Source organism: Nematolebias whitei, chromosome 19 (assembly GCF_014905685.2).
Source record: "Nematolebias whitei isolate Nwh7 chromosome 19, NemWhi1, whole genome shotgun sequence".
NCBI lineage: Eukaryota > Metazoa > Chordata > Actinopteri > Cyprinodontiformes > Rivulidae > Nematolebias > Nematolebias whitei.
The window spans coordinates 25,041,918-25,053,219 of record NC_056516.1 but is presented as its reverse complement, the minus strand read 5'-3'; the positions used below and the strand labels follow the sequence as shown (position 1 = coordinate 25,053,219).

Below are 11,302 nucleotides of genomic sequence, written 5' to 3'. Positions count from 1 at the left end.
CACTGCTAACAGAATCAATTTGCTAACAGGGCCATGCTGCTAACAGGACCACACTGCTAACAGGACCATGCTGTTAACAGAATCAATTTGCTAACAGGGCCATGCTGCTAACAGGACCACACTGCTAACAGGATCGTGCTGCTGAGAGAACGTCACTGCTAACAAAACCACACTGCTAACAGGATGTCACTGCTAACAGGACCAATTTGCTAACTGGACCATGCTGCTAACAGTAACAGTGTTTTTATAACACTATTTTTTTTTTATTTTAATTGCTTTTTATTGTTGTATATTGTTTTCTGTACTCTGTTTTCTGTCTAAAATATGTCTCTATTGAAAATGAGTCCACGTGACTTGATGAGACGACCTGTTTAAATAAAGGTAAAAAAAAAAAACTTTTTGAGTTCATCCAATTGAAGATGGTGACGTAGTTGACTTTAACGAACACAAAACGGCTACAACTGTACCGGTAGTTAAAGTTAGCTAAAGAGCTAAAGTTTGTTGTGGTAGTAGCTGAGCGTCACCCCGAACACACACAGTTAACGTTACTGAATGGTAAAACAAACACGGCGGATCTAAGATTTCCTTTGACAAGCTGAGCGACCTGACACCGTGTCACTGTTAGTTTGTGTGAAGGTGAATGAGCTTCTTACAGAAATATTAGCTGTGGTGACCTGTTCACGCTAAATGAGCTCGTTTTCATCAAGCAAGGCAGAGCAGGGTGTACAGTTTAAAATGATCATTTATTTATTAGCTGTTGAAATGCTTCCAACCCCACAGCGAGTATCGAGCGCTCATACTCTCCCCCCTCAACACGTCTCATCCTCCGCAGGCTGCTGTTCGAAGACAACGACAGCGGTCTGTTCAGTGTCACGCTTTTCAGGAAGGCTGTGGATGACTTCAAACTCAAGGCCAGAGAAAACAAGTAAACACTTTGAATTTATCAACTAGACATGTTTAAATAAATTAAAGCTCACTGCTGCACTTGAGCTGAAGGTTTTGGCATTTGACGTAATGTCTTTGCTCTCAATGACTCTGTTTGTACAGTGAATGATATTGATTTGTCCCTCATGAATCCACCCACAATAGACAAACAAACAGCAGTAATGAGAGTTGAAGTAGGTTTCTTTTTTACGTTGAGCCTAAATCTGTCAACAGTCCACTCGGTTTAGGACAAATGGCTCTCTCTGTGATGCATTTATATATTTTATGCACACTTCTATGCAGTTATTGCGTTGCTGACTGCGATGTGTTCTGGTCCAGGTTTTCGGTGCGGGACTTCCAGTACAACGAGGAAGAGATGAAGGCGGACAAAGAAGAGATGAATCGTTTGTCCACAGACAAGAAGAAACAGTTTGTAAGAGCGCTGCTCACCACACAGTGATCGTGTTAATGCTATAGTCTGAATCAACGGAGCTCTGGCTTGTAAACGTAATTTAGTAGACTTTAACCCCAAAATAATATTAGTTTATTTCATTGTATTTCTGGTTTAAAACAGTGCGTTAATTATTATTTCAGTAACTCTGCTGCTGTTACTGATAAACTTGAGTGTGCTATTTCCTCTGCCCTTTCAAAATGAAAATATTTTTATGCATACGTTTTACATTTAGTTTTTTCCTAGTTAAATAAACTAGTTTTGCTGTGATCGTAGGGTCCTTTGGTCCGATGGCTGAAGGTGAATTTCAGTGAAGCCTTCATCGCGTGGATTCACATAAAAGCTCTGCGTGTGTTTGTGGAGTCGGTGTTAAGGTGAGATCTCATTACGATGTGGCCGTGTTTTTAAAGGTAAGCTTCTGTGGAAAGGTTATGAACAGTTAGTGTCTTTCCTGTTGAGAAATGAAGTTTAAAGTGGGCTAGTCCGAGCAGCAAACAGCTGCTGTGAAATGTTCGAGATCCGAGTTGTTTTGGAACGACAAACCCGTTTTAGTTTGGCTTTGCTCAGATTAGCTGTTACCTCCTCCGCCCAGTTTAAACTTAAATTTCTCCAAAATGAGGTCATTCAAAAATGCTACCTACAACAGGTAATATAATAATTGCTCCTAATCTTTCTACAAAACTTAACGTTTTAAAATCTAAACTATTGCATTCACTTCAGACGGGCTCATTTAGGACCTTTTTCCTTTAATAGATACGGGCTGCCGGTCAACATCCAGGCCATGTTGCTTCAGCCCAACAAGAAGAACATGAAGAAACTGAGAGAGGTGCTGTACGACCTGTACAAACATCTGGACAGCAGTGCTGCAATTATTGACGTGAGTCTCATCAACAGCTTTGCTGTATTTGATAGCACGAAGTCCGTGTGGCACAAAAAGAAAAATGTCGCTCTCTGTAAGGTTTGTGCCGTGTTGTCTAATAATTAATTTAATCAACACTTCTGTGGTTCTATTAATTGGACTCTACTTCCAGGGCTTTTCACCGAGCTCAAAACAATTATCACCAACATCCACACTCTCATTCACACACAGCTGTTTCTATGATACATTCAGACCACACTTTAGACACTGATAATCACAGTTCTAGCATCTCTGAGGTTTAAACTGAACACAGAAGCCGAGCAACATTCCTCTGTTTAAAACAGGGGTTCCCAACCCTGGTCCTTGAGGAACACCATCCTGCACATTTTAGTTGTTTCTCTGATTCAGTGGTTTAATTACTTCCTTATGTTCGGCAGAAGTCTGTCATTCAAATCTTATGTCATCCTTAAACTGGTTTTACAAAAGCATTGGCGCATTAAATTGATCTGAAGCTTAATTAATCCTGAAGTACGACATGTGTTTTTTTTTTTATTTCTGTTTATCTATTTAAGCAGAAACCGTTTTTTAAAGTGATTAGTTACACTTTTTGATAAAACTGTGATCATATTGATATTTAATAACGACTCCTGTCGTCTGCCTCTAGGCCTCCATGGACATCCCAGGGCTGAACTTGAGCCAGCAGGAGTACTACCCGTACGTTTACTACAAGATCGACTTAAATTTGCTGGATTTCAAATCCTAAAATATTTTGCCATCATCGTTATCATCATGATCATCATCGTCATCATATGCTGTAGTGGTCTAATGTGAAGTCTTCACATTCACAAGCTTTAATTTATTTACAATTCTGTCTTGTTTTATTGTTTTGTGTGTGTGTGTTTTTATCGTTAATTTTTCTGTTAAACATTTTCTTGTACATTTTAGAGTTCACACACCAAATAGGTTTGTGTTTTAAAAGAGTGATAATTGTCAGATCTTTTTAAGATCATACAAAATATTTAAGAAAAAAATTTTCCATTTTGTTCTGACAGAACAAACGTGAAGGTTTTTCTTTATTTTTGTGACTTTCATTTTATTCCGCCCCAGAAATTGTGACATTCCTTCATGTCGTTAAAGGACATGTAAACTGTCTTTTTACTGTCACCTCTCCCATTCTATGTTAAATAAATTAACAATAAAGGTACTTATATGAGAGAAATGGTGAAAATAAACTGTATATTAAACACTGTATTTATTTTATGCTTTAAAAATCTGTGAACATGCTTCTGTTCATGTTTTGAACGTGTTTTTAGTTCCATGTAAGAGATGCCTGTTTACAAGTAGATGTATTTTCCTTATCATGATGTGATCTTGTGAAAAACTAGAACAAGTCGAATAAAAAATATAATCTGGATATTTAGCACGTTGAGAAGCAACATCATTGTAACCTGTGCTAATACTGTATTGTACTGTATGTATAAAAAATAACTATTTAAAGTATGTGAAAATAAATACTGTGTGTGAAAAATTATTGGTATTTTCTCTTTTTTTTTTTTTGATTTTGTGAACCTTCTTAGGCAGTTTGTGTAAAAATTAATTTATATAAATATATTTATAAACAATTTTAAGCAATTTATTTAACTAGAAAGTATTTTTAATTTTAGGATTATTTGCTTTGGAAATTTCTATTGGATATTTCTGTCATTTCTTTATTGGTTTGTTGCATTAAAACTTAATTTTGTACATTGTCTAGGAAAACAAAGTAAATTGGAAACATGCAAAAGTACAAAATGTTTTGGTTTTTTATTACATCTTTCAATTATCAACTGCAGGTACCACAACGACCCTTTCTCTCTTGCAGCTACCACGTCTGCGTATCTGATGTTGAAGAGATGTTGGACAATATTTGAGTTTATCAAAGAACTTTATTCCACGAGTCTTGTGTATTCAATCGTTAGAAAGAAGAAGCGTTCTGCCTTTCCACACAATCATGTTCTTTGTTTTCTAATTGCCTTTTCCTGAACTTTTCCCAGTAAAGTGAGTCTTGTAGAATCTGAGTTGTAGCTCTTGGGATTTTTTTTTTTTTTTTTTGCTCTTCTTTTTGGTTTTGCACAGTCTGACCAAGGGGTGAATTTGCTGGGACTCCTGAGATGATTGACAGATTTCATCTCTCACCCAAAATGGAAGAAGCAGGTAAAGATAATGGATGGATATTTCATCTCTCACGGGATGATCCAAGATAATTGCTGATGTCTTTCCAGCTTGGCATTGTGTCAACACACCTCCATGATTCAGACCAGCTGAGCTCCTGCTTTGATGCTCTCACGAAACGAGTCACGTGTTGCACCTGTTTCCTCATTAAAATCTAATTCAGCAACTCAAAAGAGACAAAAGACTTGATGTGGATACTCTGATTGCATGATGGTGACGACGCTGGTCGTGGTGGTGATGCTGGCCGCAGTTTGAGCTGACGTCCCTCTCAGCCAATCAGCGCCCAGAGTGAGCTCCCTCCTGCGCGCACATCTTTCTCCAGTGTGTCGCTTCTGGTCAGATGATGATGATGACGATGGTGATGATGATGATGGGAACACAAACACCGTGAAGGATGCTGCTGCTGCGCTTCTGAGACGATCCCAGCTGGGTTTGAAGCCCGCATCCCGCCGCAGCTTCAGCCACCCTGGATGCGTTTCTCGATGGGTTGCGGTGGGAGCCGGGCGGACGCGATCATCGAGCCGAGGTACCACGAAAGCTGGACTAGAGAGACCGAATCGACATGGCTTACGAATACGGACGTAGAGCCCCCTGTGTCGGTTTCAAACAGTAAGTTTTTCTCCATCTTAGGGGAATGAAATGTTCTTCATTACAGGCCAAGTTACCTTCATAAGGGAGCCAGCAGCTTCTGATCATCCCTCATTGAGACATGTTTTTCCCTTCAAGGTAAAGCTGTGGAGGCCAGTCTGAGGGAGAAGAGGATGGTGACCACAGGCACCCAGTGTGGGAAGCAGGGCCTCTCCACCAATGGCTCCAACCACCAGAGGAGACCCTCAGCACTCAGGCGCACCCTGAGTGAAGTAGGTGATGGCTCCTTCATCATGTTGACTTGAGACCCCCCTCACAAGTCTTATGCTTCTTCTGCAGACCATTTTCAGAAGAAATGTGACGATAAAAGTTGAGTGGAGAGCTAAAACCTTCAACTAGTCTCTATTCAATTCAACTCATCTTGTTTACATAACACCAAGTCACAAGAAAAGTCATCTCAGGGCTCTGTACCAAAGAATAAAAAACAAGTCCAAATAATAAATCCAATTAAAATAATCCAAACGACAGTGAATGAATTTAAATTATAGTACATTCACAGTACTTCATGAAATGCTATTTAGTAAAAGTTAGTTGTTGAAGGAAGCAAATTGTGTTAATTGCATATTGGCGACAGTGGAAAGGAATGTCTCCTTTTAACAGGAAACCACAGCAGAACCAGGCTCAGGATGGACAACCATCTGCTGGCTATGTGTTGAGATGACAAACACATAATTTGGTCAGGGTTTAGTGTGCACGTGTAAAATCTAGCACAACACGCTTCAATAGTAGTATCGCTATTTCCAGTTGGCGTTCTACTCTATAGTTTTGGGCCCTTACACTTGCTTTGGCTTTTATGTAGAAACATGTTTATAAATTAATTTTGTTAGCATTGTGATAGTAATCTGCAATGTTGCCGGATATTGTAACATATGAACATTGTTTAGACTACCAGAAGTAGGCGACTATCTGGACCACAATGCATTGCAAAATACTGACTTTGAGCATGCACTAACTGTAAAAAGGTCACTGGCAACAATAAATCTATGTACGAACATGAAGCAAAGAGTAAATAATAAGTGGGAAATGTGGTCAGTACGTCCTCCAGCATTGAGATAGCTCAGTAAACCCAATAAACCCTAACCCTAACTGTAGGATTAGTTTTATTTATTTATTTATTTAAAGAATATCTTAGACATGGTGTCAGCCTCAGGGACAGAAACTGGAAGTTGGTTCCACAAAAGAGGAGCCTAGAAAGCTCTGCCTCCCATTCCACTTTTAGAAACTCTAGGAACCACGAGTAAACCTGCAGTCTGAGAGTGAAGTTCTCTGTTAGGAAAGCGTGGAACAACAACATTTTTAAAATATAGTAAGATGGAGCTAGGTTGTTGAGTGCTTTGTTCATATGATTAGGTATATACGATATAGGTACTGAAGATGGAAACCTGCGTTGGAAGGGAGACCAGAGCAAAAGCATTAGATGTTTCTAATTTAAAACAGAAGAAAGGCAATAGATACCCCATAAAATCAATCAATTCTAAGAAGGCAGAGTTGTTTGTTTACATTTGATTATATTAAATATAAACTCTTAAATAATTATAATGATAATGGTTGATTTGAACAGCGCTCACATGTTGCATGAAGAGAAATTTCTGCTTTTGTTTTTAATGCTTGTCAAATGTGTTCCTGTAATACATTTACTGTATGTTACCACAGAATAAAAATACAGTAATGTAATAGTTTTATTTTTCTATTATGTTAAAAAATGACCATTGATATAGTTGTCCCTTTCCAAAACATTTGTGTCACAAATTAGAAAAAAATAAAAGCTGAAAAGACCTATAGACTGGTTTATTTAGTAATAATAATACATATACATTGTAAATACTTGGATAACACAGGAAAGTCAAAACACTTGTTTACATTGCATTTTATAGGAGACATAAAAAAATAAATTTATAATTACTTTTTGCTAAACTCACCCACTTAACCTCACAAACACTATTTTGTGTTTTAACCTTCCACTTATGATAAAGCTTACTGAGACTGAGACCTCTAATGTCCAGTTTTGTCTTCTGACTTTTGGTCCAGATGATTAAAAATGAAAATGTGTTCCCATCAGAGTTCCCGTGACTCCAAAAGGAGGACATCGAAGGAGGCCAGCTCGTTGTCAAAGGACAGCCAGTCGGCCAGCATCAGCAGCGGCGGAGATCCCGAACCAGAAAACATGTGTGACGAGAGATGAAAAGAAAAGGAGGGCTGAAACACAACGAGGATGCAGATGAATTGAAAGCAGTTTAACAATTAGCAGATGATGTTTGCTATAGCGACTTTGCGGGAGCCCGGCTCTTGGCGGTTTGTAACACGAGCGCCTGCTTGCGTCTCCATCCAAAGACCTCTGGATGCTGCATTGATGTTGCATGTGTGAGGAAGAGAGTGGCTCACAAAGTGTTCACACTCGCCGCCATGCTTTTCTCCCATGCTACAAGCACCAGTCAGGGAATGTGTCACTGTGTTCACACAACTTTATGAAGTACGTTTGAAAGGAAGAGACTGGCCCTTATATGCACACGATAATCACAATCTGCACATCGAATGTGCTCTGTGTCGGGGCTTCCTTGAGTATGTGCTTTAGTTCTCTGTGCACTTATTCACTCTTTTGTTGTTAGTGTGAAAATCATTAAGTATGCTGTTTAACCTCGGTCATTTTGGCAAGTAATTTTTAATTTAAAAGAACCTGAAGTGCTGTTTAAAAAGCTGAGATTTGGATATCTGAAGCTTGGAGGCTAAGAATCGTCTTCTCCAGCCGTTTGCAAGATTAAAAATACAAACAAAAAAAAACAATCACACCTGCATGTGCCTACAATTTATTTTAATTTCAACTGAAGTGTTGGTTTATTTATTGATTAAATGTACTTGTTGCGTATGATGTGTTTGACAGTTCTTTATGTTGTTGTTTTTGTTGTTTTCTGGTATAAACTTCGTTACACAGAGAATGTAATGCATTATTTTTGAGGCTGACGGTGACTTGCATGTAAAAATCAGTCTCACGTTAACTTGGTTTGTCTTTGCCTCATAATGATCAGCAGCAAGCCATTTAAAAACTTTTATTTTGTTTTGTTTTTGCCTGTTCAGAACACATGAAATAAACTCAGGAGGTGAAACAGTATGAGATGATCCACTCTGTGACCAGCAGGTGGTAATGTTGACCAGCTGTTTAAAGCATGGCAGACCAGAACATTAGAAAAACATGAACAATCTGCTGTCTTCATACTGACTGTATGCCTGTACTGCATCTTGTCAAGTTTTAGAAGATTCATATGAGATTAAGGTGTTTACATGTGTTTGAGCTGCACCATAAATGGGATGGAAAACAAATGTTTGCGTTTAAGGCACTGGATCTTCTGTGCTCTCGTTCATTAAACTTGTTCCCACTAAACATTAGACGTCGAATGGATGTGCAGATCACGTTTATATTGAGTCCGTCGGTCTAAACCAATTCTGGAGGTCTCCACGACGAGCAAACAAGGTCCACTCTGGACGTCTAACCATGACGTCACTTGTACCTCGATATAAAGTCGAATGTTTGAACGTCGGACTTGGAGGTGTATAGACATCCAAGACAGGTGCAGGTGTGCCTTAGTGAATCATAAGTTTTATAACCACACAATTTACAATCATAATTTATAATACTGAGCAAGGAGACGTCTAAATAACGTCTTTTTAAAGACGTTTCTGCACGTCTAAATTGGGTCCCTCCGAGGTGCAGACTGTGACGCCAGAAGACGTCTTTTCCCGACGTCTAAAAGACGTCTAATTGCAACGTCTATCTGACATGCTGATATAGACGTCTTTTTCCGACGTCTAAAAGACGTCCACTTTCGACGTCTATATCATAGACGTCTTTTTTCCGACGTCTAAAAGACGTCCACTTTCGACGTCTATGATATAGACGTCTTAATCCGACGTCTAAAAGGCGTCCACTTTCGACGTCTATATCATAGACGTCTTTTTCCGACGTCTAAAAGACGTCCACTTTCAACGTCTATGATATAGACGTCTTAATCCGACGTCTAAAAGACGTCTAGTTTCAACGTCTATCTGACGTCTTTTCCACGTCAACTAACTATATTTATTATTTTAAATAGGCACTAAAAATGCTGCTTCTATGCTATGCATATGAAAAGTACTTTAAAACTGCGACTGAAGCTAGGGAAATAGTTCATTTGACCACCCATCGTGCAGCAGGAAACATGGTCCTAGAAACAGTTGGCTTAGAGTTTACAAATCACTCCTTACATTTTTCATTTATCTTCTTTATTTAACACAATTTAAAGGATTAACAGAACAGTAGCGTAACACTGGTGGCAAAAACTAAAAAATAATAAAAAAAAGTCCACCTTCAGTACCTTAAAAAAAAACAACAACTTTAGAATTAACAGGGAGCTTATCAACTGGTGGCAAAACACAATGTACACAAACAAATCTATAAAAATACACAGCTCACATAGCTTTGGTCTGTACTTAACATAAAAAAAAAATTAACATGCCTTCATTTTCGGATAGCTGAACTAGCAACACGAGAAATAAAAGCTATATAAAATTACAGTCCCCTCACCACAATTACCGTACGCAATTTTTTTTTAAGTGTGCTGGTCATAACATTTTGAATAAAGTTGATTTATTTCAGTAATTCCATTCAAAAAGTGAAACTTGTACTCAGTCATTACACACAGACTGATATATTTCAAATATTTTAAAGTTGATGATTATAACTGACAACTACTGAATACCCTAAATTTAGTATCTCAGAAAATTAGAAAATTACTTGAGATCAATTTAAATAAAATAAATGAATAAATAAATAAATAAATAAATAAATAAATAAATAAATAAATAAATAAAGGATTTTTTTATAGATGCTGCCCAACTGAAAAGTATGAAAAATGAAATGTACGAGTATGTATATCATTCATTACTTGGTTGGGGCTCCATTTTAAATAACCTAAAGTGCTGTTTAGAAAATGAGATTAGGATATGAACATATGAAATAAACTCGGGAGATGAAGTTACAATCCATGACCTACAGATGACAATGTTAATCAACTGCTTGGAGACCATACTGTCATACTGTTTTTTTTTTTTTTTCTGTGTCAAGAGTTTTTAATGATTTGAAATCATAATGTTGAAATGCTGTAAATCAGGCGATGAAAAACAAATGTTGGAGTCAAATAATTTTTCAAACCCTAAAAATGGCAGTAAGATTGTCCCTTTTCATTTTTAATCATTATAGCCTGTATGGCTGGTATTTTCTTTTTTGTATAAATCAGGAAGAAACACGACATTTTTTACAGCTTTCAAAGAATACATGAGCACCGTATCTAGTTTAATTAATTTAGAAAAGAACCAGTCCTTTAAAAGCAAAAACATGTATTTTGACACTTTACTGCAAATAATGCAGAAGTCGCATTTATTAGTGTCTAAAATGTATCTACCTCATTGTTTATTCAATTTAAACTAGTTAAATTCACAAATGGAAATGTAGGTGATTATTTATCCTGCGAGGACCTGCGTAGCCTGCGTTTTTGACCTTGTGAAACCATAACACTTTTATTTTGAATTTGGATTACTTACCGGAAATTGTATGCGCATTTCCTGTACGTCATTTTAAGTAACCGGCGGACACAGAGACCACGCGGAACGTGTTGCCAGCACAGCAGCAGTCCAACAGCGCAATTTGAATGACAGCCGCCGGAGAGCTCGGTTATGTAGTCCAGTAACTCCGATACATTTTCAAGGTTTATTATTTGTATTTTTCTTTTTCGTGTGTAGAGAATAAGATGGTTTGAAAAAAAAAAAAAAAAAATGGCTAAGCGACCGGGGAATGACGACGGGATGTTGACTTCACCGACCATCATTCGGAATTTCACGGCGGATTTGAACACCGGAGACGTTAACGCCGATGGCGGCGACGGACCCGAAGACGTCTGCCTGGATGAAATACTGACTCTGTACAGCCAGCCGATAAACGAGGAGCAGGCCTGGGCTGTGTGCTATCAGTGTTGCCGGACATTAGCGCAGAAATATCGGAGGAAAGGATCCGCCAAGTCTCCGGGCGCCTCCGCGGTGGACTATCCGAGGAGGATCGAGGGACCCGGGAATGTGAGGATCAGTAGAGACGGGACTATAAAGCTCCACTTTGAAGACAGCACAGGTAACCAACCCAAACCAAACATTTCTTAGCCTGGATTCGTATAGCAGCCAAACTACAA

The 11,302-nt window shown here is 38.3% G+C and overlaps 3 protein-coding genes across 3 annotated transcripts in view; all 3 read left to right on the top strand.

The window, feature by feature from the left end:
- atp6v1c1b (ATPase H+ transporting V1 subunit C1b) overlaps positions 1-3,753 on the top strand; it is a 10,572-nt gene extending 6,819 nt beyond the window's left edge. Inside the window, exons 9-13 of the mRNA XM_037693448.1 lie at positions 833-925; positions 1,264-1,357; positions 1,652-1,749; positions 2,129-2,252; positions 2,899-3,753. Of these exons, the coding sequence (XP_037549376.1) occupies positions 833-925; positions 1,264-1,357; positions 1,652-1,749; positions 2,129-2,252; positions 2,899-2,997 (508 nt within the window). The 3' untranslated portion in view covers positions 2,998-3,753. The remainder of the gene's footprint in view (positions 1-832; positions 926-1,263; positions 1,358-1,651; positions 1,750-2,128; positions 2,253-2,898) is intronic.
- Positions 3,754-4,793: 1,040 nt separating this feature from the next.
- Positions 4,794-7,643, top strand: si:ch211-215i13.3 (brain and acute leukemia cytoplasmic protein). Its single transcript, XM_037692910.1, has 3 exons — positions 4,794-5,054; positions 5,172-5,305; positions 7,153-7,643. Exons 1-3 carry the CDS (start codon positions 4,916-4,918, stop codon positions 7,273-7,275), a joined length of 396 nt encoding a protein of 131 aa, XP_037548838.1. The 5' UTR covers positions 4,794-4,915; the 3' UTR covers positions 7,276-7,643.
- Positions 7,644-10,733: 3,090 nt separating this feature from the next.
- spire1a (spire-type actin nucleation factor 1a) overlaps positions 10,734-11,302 on the top strand; it is a 40,797-nt gene continuing 40,228 nt past the window's right edge. Inside the window, exon 1 of the mRNA XM_037693387.1 lies at positions 10,734-11,244. Coding sequence (XP_037549315.1) covers positions 10,896-11,244 — 349 coding nt within the window. The 5' untranslated portion in view covers positions 10,734-10,895. The remainder of the gene's footprint in view (positions 11,245-11,302) is intronic.